We start from the raw sequence: 18,326 nt of genomic DNA on the forward strand, positions 1-18,326 counted from the left end.
TTAGACTGCATTTGTTTTTTCAATGTTTTTCGGGTTCTGTGCCAGACACAGGTCCTTTAGCTACAAATTCGTCAGTTTCAGATATTAGTAAGTTTTAGACTAAGTCTTATAGGTTCTTGGCTTTATGTGTTTAATCTTATTTGGCTAAGTCCAGTATAGATTCTCGACTCACCATTTAGCCCCAGTCAATTAAGTTCTGTTTTACAGATTCTCGGTTTGCCGTTTAGCCTTTTAGTACATATTTACCTAATGGGTTACCTCGATTATCTTCTCAGCTATCCTCACTATCCTCTGCAGGGCTTTGCATTCCGAAACGTTGCAAGTCCCAAACCAGGTAGTGATGCAGCTGCTCAAGATGCTCTCAATAGTTCCTCTATAGAATGTAGTGAGGATGGGGGTGGGAGATGTGCTTTCCTCAGCCTTCGAAGAAAGAAGAGACCCTGCTGGGCTTTCTTGGTAATAGAGCTGGTGTTGAGGGACCAGGTGAGGTTCTCCGCCAGGTGAACACCAAGGAATTTGGTGCTCTTGACGATCTCCACAGAGGAGCCATCGATGTTCAGCGGAGAGTGGTCACTCTGTGCTCTCCTAAAGTCAACAACCATCTCTTTTGTTTTGTCCACATTCAGAGAGAGGTTGTTGGCTCTACACCAATCTGTTAGCCGCTGCACCTACTCTCTGTATGCTGACTCGTCTTTCTTGCTGATGAGACCCACCACGGTCATATCATTGGCGAACTTGATGATGTGATTCGAGCAGTGCTTTGCTCCACAGTCGTGAGTCAGCAGAGTGAACAGCAGTGGACTGTGTACACAGCCCTGGGGCGCCCCAGTGCTCAGTGTGGTGGTGGTGGAGATGCTGTTCCTGATCCAGACTGACTGAGGTCTCCCAGTCAGGAAGTCCATGATCCAGTTGCAGAGGGAGGTGTCCAGGCCCAGCAGGTTCAGCTTTCCAATCAGGTGCTGAGGAATGATTGTGTTGAATGCTGAGCTGAAGTCTATGAAGAGCATTCGAATGTATGAGTCCTTTTTATCTAGGTGTGTGAGCGCCAGATGGAGGGTGGTGGCGATGGCGTCGTCTGACCTGGAGTGGTGGTGGTGTAGTGGGCTAAAGAACTATACTGTAAAACAGAAGATTGTCGGTTCGATCCCCACAGCCACCACCATTGTGTCCTTGAGCAAGGCACTTAACTCCAGGTTGCTCTGGGGGGATTGTCCCTGTAATAAAGGGCTCTTTAAGTCGCTTTGTATAAAAGCGTCTGCCAAATGCATAAATGTAAATGTAAAATGTCTGTTGAATGGTTGGGATGATACGCAAACTGCAGGGGGTCTAGTGAGGGGGGCAGATGGGTCTTTATGTGGTGGTGGCGTTGAAGAACATTGGAATGACGGCACTGCTCAGAGAGATGTTGAACATGTCGGTAAGAACATCTACCAGCTGGTCTGCACATCCTCTGAGCACTCTGCCGGAACACCTTTTAGTTTTGAGGAGGGGTGGTCTTCCTCACCACCACGTCGTTCTGTACCTCAAACCGAGCGCTTCTGGAAGGGAGGCATCTTTGTCACAGGCTACTGATGTTGTCCTGTAGTTGGTGATGGCCTGGATGCCCTGCCACATGCACCGCGTGTCGCAGCTCTCCTGGAATTGACTGTGGATTCTCTGGGCGTGTGCTCGCTTTGCCTCTCTGATGGCCCGGGACAGTTTGGCTATTCTTCGCTATTCTTGTCACCTGCTCTGAAGGCAGAGTCTAGATTCCTCTGCAGCGCACGCCCCTCCGCAGTCATCCACGGCTTCTGGTTGGAGTGTGTGGCGATGGTCTTGGAGAAAGTGACATTAACAATGCACTTGCTGATGTAGCTGATCACTGATGCTGTGTATTCCTCCAAGTTGGTAGAATCGCCATATGTTGCAGCCTCCCTGAACATGTGCCAGTCGGTACACTCAAAACATTCCTGAAGAGCAAAGATGGTTTTCACCAGCTTCTGAAGCAGTTTTGTGCACCTGACGAGCAGTCTGTATGCTGGGATTAGCATAACAGAGATGTGGTCTGAGTAGCCGAGGTGGGGTGGGGCTCCACCCAGATTCCCGTGGTAAATAAAAAGGTCTGCATCTAACAGTCACAAGCTTCACTTGCATGGAGCTGAGACTTGCATAGAGTTCTTGCACCATCCGAGTTGATGTAAACACAGAAGCCACCATTGTGAGTCTTACCGCACAGAGCTGCATTTCTGTCGGCATGAAAGGAGGCGAGCCCGTCTAACTGAATGGCGGCATTGGGAACTCTGTCGCTGAGCCACGTCTCCATGAAAACAAAGACGCAGCAGTCTCTAAACTCACACTGCGTAGTCTGCTGGAGTCGGCTGTGGTCCAGTTTATTGTACAGGGAGCAAATATTTGAGAGCAGGATAGACAGGAGAGCCATTCGTCTAGGGGTTTTTTTTAGCCTAGCATGGACCCCCGCCCTCTTGCCGCACTTCCGCTTCCTCGCACAACGCTTAAGACGTCCTCTCCCCAGGCCTCCGGCATCAGGCAACGCCGGGGACTGGAGGCCTGGTCTCCGCAGCAATCTGAGGTCACGTAGCTTCTCCTGCAGATCATCATGCAGCTTTGTTGTTGCATGAATCTTATATTTGAGCAGTGTCTGGCAATGGTAAACACAAACACCGTTTTACCAGTTGCACTGAGACCTCTTGAATGACACCAAACATGTATGTTCAGCAACCTTTTACATTACAGAACAGGATTAGTCATAACTTTGTTTTTGGTGACCCTAAATGACCTGAGGTGAGAGGGGGGGCAGATGTGAGTGAGATTTGTTTTTTATGGTCCTTTCTCAGTAGGGTGTGTTGTCTCAGGTGGAGATACACTTCTGTGTGAGAGTTTTATGACGTTGGTTCTCATGAGAGTTCTTTGACTTTTACCAAAAATACGCCTTTTGGGCATAGATATTCTGGTGCCAGCCATACAATTTCTACCAGTGTTCATTACTAATGTTCTACACTATTTGGGGGTATTTAACATATTTTTTAAATAACCTTTAAAATATATTTGTTTTGAACCCAAGCAGGGGCATTTATTTACAAATTGTGCACAAATGAAGGCAGACAGGTAAAATACAATTCTTGGTGGAGATGGAGGGTGAAAGACTAAGCCAGATTAACAGAGGTGAGCTAATGTCAAGGAAGGTGTTCACTTGGTGAGGGTGAATCCACAGGTGAATGTATTACAGGTGAGCACCGGAGCATTGGTAAGTAACCCACAGGAGGATGTTGGAGAACGAGTGAGTATACCACAGGAGTTCGCTGGAGAGAGGACAAGTGTTTCCCAGGATATCCCTGGGGCACAGATGAGTTTTTCAAAGGAAATCACTGGAGAATGTTTGTGTAATCCACAGGAGATCGTTGGAGAAAGGGTTAGTATCCTGCAGTGTTTGTGTGTGCTTCTTATAGAGGTGCTGATTGGTATATTGAATTGGCTGCAGGTACGGGTGATTCGTACTCTGGTGAGTTTGAGCACTGTGATTGGATTACTGGGGAGCCTGGTGTATTTGTGACAATATTATATTTGGAATGATGTATCATAATGACTCTAATTTGATTTCAATAGCTTTATAACAGTAAAAATCAATATAATATCAGTAAAATAATCTCATACTGTTTAAATAAAATTTGATTATAACAACAGGAAAATGTGAGAAATGTGGACATTTTTAATGGTTATTCTTAAACTTGCTAAAAATGATTGTGTAACTGCTTGTATACACAGAATTGTATTGATTTATGTTTACATGATCATATACTCCACTGATTATAGAGGAATAGATTATTCAATTATCCAGTGAAACTAGTTTATAAATTGGATATTTATCTGTTCACATAAATGTTGGGCTTGATTATAACATATTTCTTTATTTGTCTTTCTATTGTGTATTTTTTTTAACTGAGAAAATAAATTATAAAGTACAATAAATAATACCTGTCTATATGGAGTATATTATCTTTGTTTGGATACTTTTTCTCACAATGTTGTCAAAATTGTAAAGTTTGTCTCACTGTGTCACGATTCCTTGTTGTCTGCCCCGTGTTTTCCGTTTCACCGAGCACATTCCATGTCACGTTTTCCTTGTTGTCCGCCCCGAGTCTCACTGTCCTTGTAAAAAAACACAATTCCCACAATTCCCGGCCTCTCTCACTGCCTGCACTCATCATTGTTCTCACCTGTGTCTCGTTTAGTCTTTATTGTGTCCTTGTGTATTTAAACCCTGTTTGTTCCTCCATTCCCTTGTCGGTCGTTGTTTGCACTGCACATGGATGTTGAAGTTTCACGTTCCTTGTTCATGTTCCCTGCTGTGTGTAGTTCGTTCGAGGATAACCCTGCCCTCTCGTAGATGTTTGCTGTCTGTTCACTCTTTGTATGTATCCCGTGTTTAGTTTATTTTTCCCCTCGTGGATCTTTATTTTGGTTCCAGTGTTTGTATCTGTTTTCTGCCTTTGTCAATAAAAGAACCGCGTTTGGATCCGCACTTCCCGTCTGCCTCTTCCTCACATCATTACAGAACGACCGACCACAATGGATCCAGCGGTTCAACGAGCCAACTATCAGCTGCTCTGTTTAAAGCTGGAGGACCGACCGGTAGAAGACCACATTCGCGACTTCCTTGAGCTGGCGAACGTCTTGGACTTCCCGGACTCAGCCCAGGTGGTCTTCTTCAGGGGCAATCTAAGTAGTTCGCTCAAGGAGCGGTTGCCACCGGCGACACGCGACTGGACGCTCCGAGACCTTACTGGTGTGCGGCTCACCATTCACTGTGGGCGTTGCTGAGGAGGACCCTACCTCACCATCCACAGTGGAGACTCTTTAGCCGTCCCTGTCGCTCTCTGTCGCGCCAGCCCCACCTGTCAGCGAGCAAACCCCCGTGCCGGTCGCTTTCCCAGAAATCACACGGTCTACTTCGTCTGCCCAGAGGAGGAAGAGAAGACAGGCTTCTGCCTCCCGGCCCACACCTGCCCCGGTCTGTGAGCCAGAGCCCACGTCAGCCACGGTCAGCGAGCCTGAGCCTGTAGCCTCAGACGTCAGCGAGCCAGCGCCTGTAGCCTCAGACGTCAGCGAGCCAGCGCCTGTAGCCTCGACCGTCCCTGAGCCAGCGCCTGTAGCCTCGACCGTCCCTGAGCCAGCACCTGTAGCCTCGACCGTCCCTGAGCCTGCGCCCGTAGCCTCGACTGTCCCAGAGCCAGTGCCAGCGGCCTTGACCGTCCCAGAGCCAGCGCCAGTGGCCTTGACCGTCCAAGGGTCAGTGCCAGCAGCAATGACCGTCCAAGAGCCAGCTCCCCCCGAGCCTTCCAGGGCTCTGCCTCCCGAGCCTTCCAGGGCACCGCCTCCCGAGCCTTCCAGGGCTCCTCCTCTCGAGCCTCCCAGGGCTCCTCCTCTCGAGCCTCCCAGGGCCCCTCCTCTCGAGCCTCCCAGGGCTCTGCCTCTCGAGCCACCCGAGCCTTCCAGAGCTCCGCCTCCCAAGCCTCCCAGGGCTCCATCTCTCAAGTCTCTCGAGCCTCCCAGGGCTCCGCCTCTTGAGCCTCCCAGGGCTCCGCCTCCCGAGCCACAAAGGGCTCCGCCTCTCAAGTCTCTCGAGCCACCCATGGCTCCGCCTCTCGAGTCTCTCGAGCCAACCAGGGCTCCACCTCTCGAGCCTCTCGAGACTTCCAGGGCTCCGCCTATCGAGCCTCCTATGGCGCTGCCTCTCGAGCCTTCCAGGGCTCCGCCTCTCGAACCTTCCAGGGCTCCGCCTCTCAAGCCTCCCTGGGCTCTGCCTCTCGAGCCTCCTGCGGCTCCACCTCCAGAGCCATCCAGGGCTCCGCCTCCTACGGCTCTGCCTCCAGAGACTTCCAGGTCTCCGCCTCTAGAGCCTCCTTCGGCGCCTCCTCCCTCAGCTCCGCCTCTCGAGCCTCCTACGGCTCCGCCTCCCGAGCCTCCTCTGGCTCCACCCCTAGAGCTTCCTACGGCTCCCCCTGCCTCAGCTCCGCCTCCTGAGCCTCCCACGGCTCCGCCCCCTGAGCCTCCAGGGATTTCCATGGTTCTGCTTCCCTTGGCTCCGCCTCCTGAGTCTCCCTCGGCTCCGCCTCTAGAGCCTCCCACAGCTCCGCCTCCGAGACTTCCTCGGCTCCGCCCCCTGAGCCTCCAGAGCTTTCCATGGTTCTGCCTCCCTCAGCTCCGCCTTCCTGAGCCTCCCTCGGCTCCGCCTCCTGAGCCTCCCACAGCTCCGTCTCCTCAGCCACCCGAACCTCCCTCGGCTCCGCCTCCTGAGCCTCCCTCGGCTCCACCTCCTGAGCCTTTCCCGACTCCACCTCCAGTGGCTCCCTCAGCTCCACCTCCTGAGCCTCCCTCGGCTTCGACTGCTCCTCCTCAGAAGTCCTCCTTGGCCCCGCATCACACAGCTCTGTCAGCTTCCCCAGTGGCCACTCCCAGGCCACCCAGACCGGTCCTTGCCCTGTGGCCACCTCCTGGCCTTCTAAACCTGTCCTTACTCAGTGGACACCCCCCAGACCACCTGACCCGGTCCCCGTCACATACCCCCATGGACTTCCTGTCTGCCTCTTGCGCCTCTGTGGCCTGCCTGTCTTGCCCTCTGTGCCCCCCTGGACTTCCTGCCTGCCCCTTGTGCCCCCTTGGACTGTCTGTCTGCCCCTTATGCTCCCTTGGACTGTCTGTTTGCCCTGTCATTTGTTTAGGATCATCTGGAATCCGATCCTTTGAGGGGGATTCTGTCACGATTCCTTGTTGTCTGCCCGTGTTTTCCGTTTCACCGAGCACATTCCATGTCACATTTTCCTTGTTGTCCGCCCCAAGTCTCACTGTCCTTGTAAAAAACACAATTCCCACAATTCCCGGCTCCCTCACTGCCTGCACTCATCATTGTTCTCACCTGTGTCTCGTTTAGTCTTTATTGTGTCCTTGTGTATTTAAACCCTGTTTGTTCCTCCATTCCCTTGTCGGTCGTTGTTTGCACTGCACATGGATGTTGAAGTTTCACGTTCCTTGTTCATGTTCCCTGCTGTGTGTAGTTAGTTCGAGGATAACCCTGCCCTCTCGTAGATGTTCGCTGTCTGTTCACTCTTTGTATGTATCCCGTGTTTAGTTTATTTTTCCCCTCGTGGATCTTTATTTTGGTTCCAGTGTTTGTATCTGTTTTCTTCCCTTGTCAATAAAAGAACCGCGTAGGATCCGCAGACTTCCCATCTGCCTCTTCCTCACATCATTACACACGGATTGCTACACAAATAAAGGAGTGCTTATTCGTTGTGCAGTACAAGTAAAACAATATTGTCTTTCATAATTCAAACACATAATAGCTGAAACCCATTCCTCCACTACTTTTAACTTTTAACCTTCAGATGCTTGGCATTATGTTAATATATAAGATGTTTAAAGTGTCTTTGCTGTAACATGTAATTCACATTGCCATGCAAGTGCATTAGTTAAATGTGCCCGTCAGATTAAAATAAAAAAATCTCTGTCGCTCTTTTGCACTTGCTACAGTATACAGATCACCAGGTATTCTGATTTCCTTGGTGAATTTCCAAATTTTCTATCAGATCAAGTATAAATGATCTTATGATCTTTATAAATTATAATAAAGTATAAAGTACAATAATAATACCTGACTATATGGAGTATGTTGTCTTTGTTTGGACACCTTGTATAAGCTCATATTTTATTCTCACACTTAGTTACTGCAATAAAATAAATGAAATTTGCCTTGACATGAATGTTATTGACACTGCCACTGTAAAAATGAATAGATCCTCCAAACACCCTCTTAAGTAACCTCAAATATCCTGTTCATGTACTCAATTTCAGTGGGAAGAAATACGACTCATAATCCTGCTTTTGTTTTTCCTTCTCTGTCTCTCATTGAATCTCAAAACAGGTCTAACCAGAATACACAAAAGACAGAGTCTAAAAAAAGATGATTTGAATAAATGGGCAGAGAAAGTCATGCAAGGCATTTAACACAATTCCATACCTATTGATCATAAAAGAACATGTGATAGCACTAGCCAAAATGTGATTATGAGATTATCAGACTATAACTGTATATACAGTACTTGTCTTATTAAATGTATTACTACTATAATTCCCCTCTGTGTCATTATCAACATCTACTGACAATGACAAAGATGATTTCAGCAATCTATGTGTGTATCTTTTGTGTACTGGAAGAACAATGATGTTTTTACCAGTAAATACTATGTTGAGCAGTAACTGACATGGCAAATGGACGACAGATATAAAGAGTATTTTTAAAAGCAAATGTCATTATATACAGCAATAACACTGAATCGGTAACGTCTCAAACACTTCCTCCCCCTCCCCTCCCCTAAAAACTCATGACCCATGTGACTTATTAGAAAAGTTTTTCTTGTGTACACAGAAGATTCACACACATTCAGAGATCTCAGAGTGTTGCTGCGGATGTTTCCTCTTTTCAAGCCCTTCACAAGGTGAATAAACACTTTTAACTTTCAAATAAAATAAAAATGTATGTATTTATTTAAATTTCATTGAAATATGGATGTTTGTATTATAGAGCAACTGAAATGTTAAAATATCTTCATTTCTTTTTTTTTAATAAAGATATTTAAATGATATCTTCATTTTTGAACTATTGTTATAATGCAACAGAAGTTGAAGTGAACTGAAGGCAGTTAATGCATCACAGAATGTTTTCTATAAGATATATTTTTTGTTGGTTTTAAATATGTAGTTCAAAACCTTCTTAAACTAGAATATATTTTATGAATTCTGTCCTCCAAAGTCAATTTTCACTATCATCTTAGCACTTGTGAAAACCACCAAACAATCAAATCAAACTTGTATATAAATTAATTATAGTAGAAAGGCAGAAACAAATCTTTGTATTTATTAATATTTGTGTGTAAATATTTTTTGCCTAAAATAATGTTTTGATGTTTTTTTACTTTTTTATTTTAATTGTTTTATGATCTTTTGTGCCTTATATTTGTTGAATTTTTTAAATTGTGCTATTGGGGCAAGTTGTCACTAAAGTTCAACGTGTTCAATGAACTGTATCTTTTTTCCTGGTCAATAATGGTGAAAATGTTCAACAGCTGTTTTGTAGTCAAGACTTCAAAGTTTTCTCTTGACAGAAATTGACTTTTAATAAAACCTATTTACTGCAGTACAAAGTGTGACAACTAGCCCTTGTCTGCCCTATAAACTATATATGAAGGTCGCCTGATATTTCTGTTATTAATTTCTAGTGTCTCATGATTCAAACAGACCTATAAAGAGTCTGTAAAGGTGAAAGATGGAAATCAACACATAACGTCATGTTACTGTTGTAACCTCCGTTCCTCTTCTGTCACTCACTCAACGTTGTGTCAAATGAAGTGACACAAGGGGACACAAGGGGTCTTCCTGGGATGCTAAACGTACCTCTGAACCTGAGAAAAGGCCAATGTCAAATTGGCAGACAGAATTTGCATGCTCAGCCCCGGACATACGGGTATAAAGGGAAGTGGGGCAGCGAGTGCCAGTCAGAATTTTGCCAAAAGGAACCAAAAATAAGGTATGGCCGCTTACAGTGGTAGGTCTAGTGCTGTGGCAGGAGGGACACAACGCCCTGTTCCCTCCCTCGGGGAACAGAGGTACAACAGTAACCATGATGTTATGTGTTGATTTCCATCTTTGACCATTTCTGAACTATGACGTTCCCCTTCTGTCACTCACTCAACGTTGTGTTGAATGAAGTGACACAAGGGTCCCATCTAAAAATGCTATGCACTGACCGTGTTACGTTAACTGTCAAGACAGGTGCAAGCAGGCTACTGCTGCACGTAGCCCTCCCCAACGCCCCCAAAGAGATGTCACATACAGAACTTAGGTTCCCCAGCACACCTGAGGAGGGGAACAGGCACTACATGATTAGCATGGGAGCAAGGATGCCTTTTCTCTCACTATGTCTCTCACATAGGACCTGAAGCGGCTGGGGCTATCTTAAAGCTATGAAACGCATCGGGAAGGCAGTCTTTCCCGGTCCTATTGTTTCAGGGGAAAAGACCCTGCAGAGGCCACATCCTGCCCAGTCTAGGGGAAGTAACATGTGGCAAATACACCACGAGGGTTGTGAAGTCGTACGTGGGAAATGGCGTGGTGGTAGGTCCAGCCTAATGAGGGGGACTCTACAAGCACGAAGACCGGGCAGCGGGCTGCCCAAGGGAAACGAGGGTCCGCCGACAGGGGACCGTGCCGTGGGAAATACATCATGGGGAGTTTGCCTGAAAAGGGAATTAAGTAAGTGGAGCCCGATCCCAGTACAGAGCACCTGTGACTGTAGTGGGTCTGGCCGCGAATTGCTCCACTGAATTCACCGCCAGAAGGCTAGGGAGGAGAACATCCAAGTAGCGATGCTTAGTGGCTAACCTGGGATAGAAGGTGCACTGGATCAACTTGGTGAAGGGCGCTAGTGTGCAAGCGGAACACCCGGTCGGTTGTGCCGCGCTACTGAGTTCTCACCGGCTCGGACCTGTCAAAACGCTGGATGAGACCGACTCGACCCTGAGATTGTAAAATCTGGCAAAGGTATTGGGTGTTGCCCAGCCCGCTGCTCTGCAGATGTCAGCTAAGGAGGTGCCATGGGCCAGTACCCACGAGGATGCCACACTTCTGGTAGGGTGTGCTCGAACCAGCAAGGGGGCGGCATGGCTGGGTGTGATAAGCTAAGGAAATAGCATCAAAGACCCAGTGAGCTCACCTCTGTTTGGAGACGCCGCTCCTTTCCGCCGTCCCGAAGCAGACAAAGAGCTGCTCAGAACATATAGAGCTCTGCGTGTGGTCCAAATAGATATGCAAAGCATGTACCGGACACAGCAACAAGAAGGCTGGGTCTGCCTCCTCCCGGAGCTTGCAGCTTGCTTGCAGGCTCACTGACCTGGTCCCTGAAGGGGGTCGAGGAACCTCGGGCACATAGCCCGGTCGCGCCTCAGGATAACGTGAGAATGTGCCGGACCGAACTTTAGGCAGGTGTCGCTGACAGAGAATGCATGCAGGTCCCCAACCCTCTTGAAGGAGGCTAACAAAGGAGGAGATGGCGGGCGAAGTTGAGACATGCCCGTTACACACGGCGCCCCAACCCTGTCAAGAGGTCTGGACACCTGCTGCAAGGGGACACCGGTCCGCAGAAAGCTGAGGTCTGTCCAAGGGTTGAAAGTCTGATGGCAAGAAGGGGTGATTGTCACATGGTATGTTCTGTGGCGCCATGCCCATCTCGACTCGAGTCTATAGCCAGTGCTGAAGATGTCTCATATGCATCAACCCGAGTGGCTGACTGACTGAGCGCACTCGCTGGTGAAACGCGATGTCATTGAGACTGAGTCTAACTCTATAACGAGAAAAGAGATGCTCTGAACCAGGACGAGCTTGCTCATTTCCCAGTTGACCTAATGCCCTAGATGGCTGAGGTGCCTGAGCACCAGGTCCCTGTGAGCGCACAGTAACTCTCTCGAGTGAGCCAGGATGAGCCAGTCGTCCAGGTAGTTGAGTATGCGGATGCCCACTTCCCTTATCGGGCAAGAGCTGCCTCTGCATTCTTCGTGAAGATGCGAGGGACAGGGACAGGCCAAGGGGAGGACCTTATACTGATACGCTTGGCCGTCGAACACTAACCGTAGAAAGGGTCGGTATCGAGGCAGAATTGAGACGTGGAAGTACGCTGCCCTTCAGGGCTACCGCCGAAACCAATCTAGCTGTCTAACGCGGGTAAGAATTTATTTCTGCATTAACTTTTTAACATGAGTCCCAGGTTGAGGCGGAGCTACCTGTTGTTTAGCCACAGGGGACGCCCGGCGCAGCAGGCGGGCACGCTGGTTTGGCGGTGCTGCGGCAAGGTGTGCCATCTGCTTCTTCTCCGCCAAAAACTGTTGGCGAAGTCGTCGACGGTGTCGCCGAAGAGGCCAAGCTGGGAGACGAGAAAGCGTTTCTTGTCAACGTCGCGCATGTCGACCATGTTCAGCCAGAGGTGACGCTCCTGGACCAAGAGCCCACCCGAGTGCCTGCGCTGTGACCTTTGTGACTCTGAGAGTGAGGTCGGTGGCAGAGCGCAGTTCCCACAGCACGTCGGGGTCGAGAACTACCCAGGTGCAGATCTTTGAGTGCCTTGGCTTGGTGAACTTGCAGGAGAGCCATGGCATGCAGGGCGGAGACTTTCCTGTGGCGCTGTACATTTTCGAGGTCCATGATGATGTCATTCTACAGGCTCTGGAGTGGAGTACCGGGCGGTCCCGCTAGGTGGCGGCGTTATATGAACACAAGTGGATCAGGTCGGTTCCAGGCAGTAAAAGGTGCCCTCCACAACCACGTCAGCTTGTCATACACCGGTCAGCTTGTCATACACTGGAAACCAAGCCCGTCGTTATCCCCATATTGCCTTCATCGCCAGCCGGGTCGTCCTCAATACCGTGGGAAGAAGGAACAACGCAGAGGGCGGCAGAAGTTGCTTTCTCGTGAGAAAAGAAAGTCGCGACCGCAATGTTGCCATGGCTATGTTCTCGCACTGAGAACATGAACCATTCATAAAACGCTGCCTGCGCGTGATCGCAGACCAGGCACGTGAGGCAGCTTTTATGAGCGCCAGAAGTGGAGAGAAATCAACCGCATCCAGGAACTACACAGAGGCGGAAAGACATCTTTAAAAGACACGCCCTGAAAAGCGCTATCGGCTGCCGGGGCATAGACTGCACAGCTGCTCAGAGAGAGAGAACGGCAGCTGGAAATGCGCCGTAGATCCAACAGCAGTGCTTATTGCCAGTAGAGGTGAATGAAACTTGCTGTTGGACAACCGCTCGGCTCCGAAGAAAAATTCTGACTGGCACTTGCTGCCCCACTTCCCTTATTACCCGTGATGTCCAGGGTGGGGCATGCAAATTCTGTCTGCCAACTTGACATTGGCCTTTTCTCAGGTTCAGAGGTACGCTTAGCATCACAGGAAGACCCCTTGTGTCACTTTATTCGACACAACGCTGAGTGAGTGACAGAAGGGAACTTGCAGAGATTAAATGTGTGAAAATAAAATGTAGAGCTAAGAATGGATATGAAGTAAACAATACTGTAATTTTGTCTGTAGAGAACTGAACTGAAACTGACATGTAATTATATTATATTATATTATATTATATTATATTATATTATATTATATTATATTTGATATTAATTATATAATATATTAGTGTCAGGAACTGAACTTGAGCCCAAACCTTTAGTTTCCTCTTATCCATGTTACTATGGTGATCTATAGCAATAAAATATAAAGCGTTTGTGTGGATCATCATCTGTTTACATATCTTTCATAGGAAAAACACATCACATCTTCATCTACTATCATTACTTTGGTGTTGAGAGTATAACTGATTGTGACGCTTGCTCTGAAGTGTAAAGGTAAGAATAAGTTCTGCATAAGGCTGCATTCGAAGTGTCCAACTCTCTTTTCTGAAACGAGACATCCTAGATGACGTATGCAGCTGAGAAATACAACCTCCTGAAGACGCATCCTTCCAAATGAGACACAGCCGTTGTTTCACATTGCAAACGCACATTAAATGACTGCAGCCTTTGTAGATCATACAAGTTTTACATGATGCAGAAATGATGTATTAAAGCGTGTTGTCAATGAAATATCACTAAATAATATAACCACAACTTACCTTAAACATCTTTTGACTATAGATAATTATAGAAAGATATAGAAATATAGAAAAGACAATATAGAAAAATGATATATTGTAGAATATCTGCCATCTGTGTTACAGAACAATCACTAGAAGACATCAACCCATGTATCCACGACATATCAGCAATGATCGATGTCCAGCACTGTCTGATTCAACTTTTAAATTAACAATCTTCAAGATTTCAATGTGAATCTGACAATATCTTATGCCATAATACATTTGCATAATAACAAGAAAAGTTGACAAACTGGCCAACAGCAATTAAATCTGTAAACAGTAATTCAATCCTTCTGTATGATTAGCAACACACACACACACTCACAGACAAAGATCCCCCATTTAGCCTTAACAGACTGTAGGGGCAAGTGCTGTTAGCAAGCAACTATGAAGGCCGGAACGGTACACGAGGGGGTGGGTGGCCAGCACCTTTGTCTCCCCAGTGTGTTTTACACACCGCACCAGGTACTCATTTTAGGCTGAGTCGTCACTGGTGTTGGCCATGAGCAGGAATAGAACTCGGGTCGCCAGGTTCGTAGCACAGCGCGCTAACCGCTACACTACCGCTACACCCCCACCCCCACCCCCACCCCACCACACACACACACACACACACACACACACACACACACACACACACACACACACACACACACACACACACACACACACACACACACACACACACACACACACACACACACACACACACACACACACACGTAGTGTTTCCATGTTTTATGGGGACTTTCCATAGACATAATGGTTTTTATACTGTACAAACTTTATATTCTATCCCCTAACCCTACCCCTAAACCTAACCCTCACAGAAAACTTTCTGCATTTTTACATTTTCAAAAACATAATTTAGTATGATTTATAAGCTGTTTTCCTCATGGGGACCGACAAAATGTCCCCACAAGGTCAAAAATTTCGGGTTTTACTATCCTTATGGGGACATTTGGTCCCCACAAAGTGATAAATACACGCTCACACACACACACACACACACACACACACACACACACACACACACTCTCTCACACACACACACACACACACACAAAAACAACAAACAAACAACCGCCATTCGCCACCAAGTGGCGGTGACGTCACAACGACTTTTGTGCCAGGCTATGTGCACGTTAAGGCCACGTGAAGTGTCGAATGCCCGCTGGCAGGAGGTCACGGGACAGATCCAACCGGTGACACGGGTCGAATGACTGGCTGATGCACCACCTGTGCCCCCTACTGTGCCAACTTGCTGTGCTTTAGCCACCCTGCGCTCTGCTTGTTGTTGTGAGCGTCGCTCCTCTGCCCTCTGTTGTTGTTGGACTGCCTCCAACTGGCCAGCAGCATCCTTCACAAGCCTCCTCCAAAGAGGCCGATCTTGACACTGCTGGTACCAGTCGTCGGCAAGTCCACTCAGCTCCACATCCTCCTGTACCACATCGCTCCATCTCTTCTCCAGCCCGTGCTGCGCCCGCTTAGCCCCCTCTATCCGGCCGAACAAAAACTGTTTAGGCATGCGGTGGCCGGGCATGCGGGCTACATGACCCAGCCAACGCAACCTTGCCTGCCGGAGGAGCTCACCGATGGGACTTTGTCCACATCTTTCAAAGATTTGTGAGCTCCTCACACAATCCAGCCTGGTTAAACCCAGGATGGATCTTAGGCAGGCCAGCCTAAATGTTTCTAGCCGGCGATGTTGTTCCATTAGGGGGTCCACGTTTCGCAAGCATAGAGAAGGGAGGGAATGACCGTGGCCGAGAATACTTGAAGCTTTGTGCGGAGCGACAAACCGGGTAGCTTCCACACATCGTTATGCAACCAATGAAAAGATAATGCCGCTCGACTGATTCGGAGTGAGACCTCTGCTGTCAAACCGGAGCTGGTCATAAGCACACTTCCCAGGTATAGAAAACACTCCACTCTCTCCACAACTGCCCCATCGCCAATTGGGAGCTGTGGGGGTGTAGTGTCCGGTGGTACATAATACCCAGGAAGCTGTTTAGTTTTGTTTGGGCTGATGGTAAGGCCCCATCTCTTAGTTGCAAGCTCCAGGTTCATCAGCAGCCTCCAACTCCTCCTCTGATCTAGCAGCAATCACCAGATCATCAGCATACATAATGTGGTTGACCAATAGGGAGCCATCCCTTGACCGCACCCGGCATCGATCAACCTCCCATTATATCTGTACCAGATGGAAATTCCTCCAGTACAGCCATCGAAGGCTTTAATTTTAAGGTCCTTAATGATCGCGAGCAGTGGGTCTGGGACTCCGAAAGCACGAAGAGCAACCCAGAGCCCAGGCCTGCTGATGGTATCATAGGCCTTGACCAGGTCAATAAAGCAGAGATGTAGGTCTTGCTGGAATTCCCTACACCTCTGCTGTAGCAGACAGACAGAGAATATGGCATCTGTGCAAGACCGCCCCTTCCTGAAACCACACTGGGGCTCCGCAAGTCTCTCCTCAGCGTGCCTGGCAAGGCAATGTTGAATAATCCTTGCCAGGACCTTTCCCAGTGGTTTCACATTGTAAATGGTGAAACGCTCAGCGATTGACACTTGTGATTATATTTTTAAATAGGCATTTTATGTGCTTCATTTTAATGTCATGCATTTCTATTGACAATTATTTTTTTATAGATGGATCCATCAGAAGATGACTCTGTTATTACTCAGGAGGTGCTGGAAGATCTTAAAGAATTGATATCTGCTCAAGATCTGCCATCAGCTGCTGACAACATCAAACATTTCCTCGACCAGCAAGATCGTGTTGAGCTTAATATTGCTGTGACGGGGGAATCTGGTTCTGGAAAGTCCACATTTATCAATGCTTTTAGGGGTTTGGAAGATGATGTTGAGGATGCAGCTGAAACTGGTGAAGTGGAGACCACTAAAGAACCCAAAGCTTACAAACACCCAAAATATGAAAATGTGAAATTCTGGGATCTTCCTGGAATCGGAACACTAAAGTTCAAAGCTGATGAGTATCTTAAACTCGTTCAGTTTGAGCGCTTTGATTTTTTCATCATCATCGCTTCAGATCGTTTCAGAGAATGTCACGCTAACCTGGCAAAAGAGATCAAGAGAATGAAGAAGAATTTCTATTTTATTCGTTCCAAGATTGACTCCAGTATTGATGGTGCAAAGCGAAGAAAAAACTTTGATGAGAAAAAGACGCTGGACATCATACGAGAGGACTGTGTTAACGGTTTGTTTATGATGTTTATTACATGACAGTGTTTTGAAGTGTGAACTTTATTCACTGTTGAACTAATTTCTTTAATCCCAGTTTAAAGCTGCACTCAGTAATTATCATAATTTATAAGAATAGTACTTTCATAAATCTGTTTAAAATCATGAACACTCACATGAAGTTCAGATTTCATCAGTACATTAATATAATCTGATTTATTTTACATGGAGCGGGTCACCTCATGGGGGCTGCCATGTTGTGATGACATGACCAGCTGAATACTACTAACTTCAATAATTAATAAAATAATGTATTAAATTAATCATTGATGACGGCTAACTGTGCCATTGATCAGTTCAACTGATGAGTGTTCAGGAAACAGTCTTTAACCTTTAATTTTCTGCTGTGTTACGAATAAATTTACTGCTCATATTTATAATACAATATAATTAATAACACTAAAATTATGCAACGAGCAAAGATGATTATTTATGAGTAATATAATTATCATTAATATAAGCAGTGTCTTATAATCATGTGTTTTCTGTGTCTGTAGGTCTGAGAGAGATCGGTGTAGAGGATCCTGTTGTGTTCTTGATTTCTAGTTACCATCTCAACAACTATGATTTTAATTCACTGCATGAGAGGATGGAGACTGAACTCCCACAACACAAGAGACATGTGCTGATGTTGACTGTACTGAATATCACAATGGAGATTATTGAGAGAAAGAAGAAAGCTCTAGAGAAAAACATTTCAAGAGTAGCTTTATTATCTGCTGGTGCGGCTGCAGTTCCTGTTCCTGGTCTTTCAGTTGCTGTAGATATAGGTCTCTTAGTAAATGAGACACAAAAGTACAAGACTGCATTTGGTCTGGATGATGAATCTCTGCAGAAGATCAGTGAAAGATCTGGGAAGAGCGTTGAGTTTCTTACAAGTGTGATGAAATCAGTTGTGTGTGAAGGAATAACCGCTGGTTCAATTATTCTTCTGCTGAAACAAAGCTCTCTTTATGCAGCAGAAGAAGCTGTTGAGGAAGTTCTTAATTTTATACCCATTATAGGATCTGCTGTGGCTGCAGGATTGTCTTTTGTGGCAGTTTCATACATGCTGAAGAAAATTCTGAATGAAATAGCTGAAGATGCCAAGAATGTGCTTCTGGCATCACAAAATAATCCAATGTAATTAAATCAGACAGATTTTAGGCTCCAGTAGCTTCATTTCTACCAGCTGTTCATCACTGTTCTATTGTTCTGCACTATTTGGGGGTACTTACATTGTTTTTATAACTTTTAATATATATTATAATTGTAATAATCGATATGACTCTAATTTGATTTAAATACCTTTATAATAGTAAAAAATCAATATAACATCAGTAAAATAATCTC

The 18,326-nt window shown here is 46.7% G+C and overlaps 1 protein-coding gene across 4 annotated transcripts in view; it reads left to right on the top strand.

Moving 5' to 3' along the window:
- The window catches only part of LOC127627995 (interferon-inducible GTPase 5-like), a 91,906-nt gene extending 73,580 nt beyond the window's left edge, over window positions 1–18,326 (top strand). Inside the window, exons 1-4 of one of the 4 annotated variants that reach the window (XM_052104633.1) lie at window positions 8,431–8,492; window positions 13,359–13,443; window positions 16,383–16,950; window positions 17,492–18,326. In XM_052104633.1, coding sequence (XP_051960593.1) covers window positions 16,383–16,950; window positions 17,492–18,120 — 1,197 coding nt within the window. In that variant the 5' untranslated portion in view covers window positions 8,431–8,492; window positions 13,359–13,443 and the 3' untranslated portion in view covers window positions 18,121–18,326. Of the gene's footprint in view, window positions 1–8,430; window positions 8,493–13,358; window positions 13,444–16,382; window positions 16,951–17,491 lie in introns of those variants that run through there. The other 3 variants (XM_052104635.1, XM_052104634.1, XM_052104636.1) reach the window with 3 other exon arrangements.

This window comes from Xyrauchen texanus, chromosome 34, assembly GCF_025860055.1.
Source record: "Xyrauchen texanus isolate HMW12.3.18 chromosome 34, RBS_HiC_50CHRs, whole genome shotgun sequence".
Classification (NCBI taxonomy): Eukaryota; Metazoa; Chordata; class Actinopteri; order Cypriniformes; family Catostomidae; genus Xyrauchen; species Xyrauchen texanus.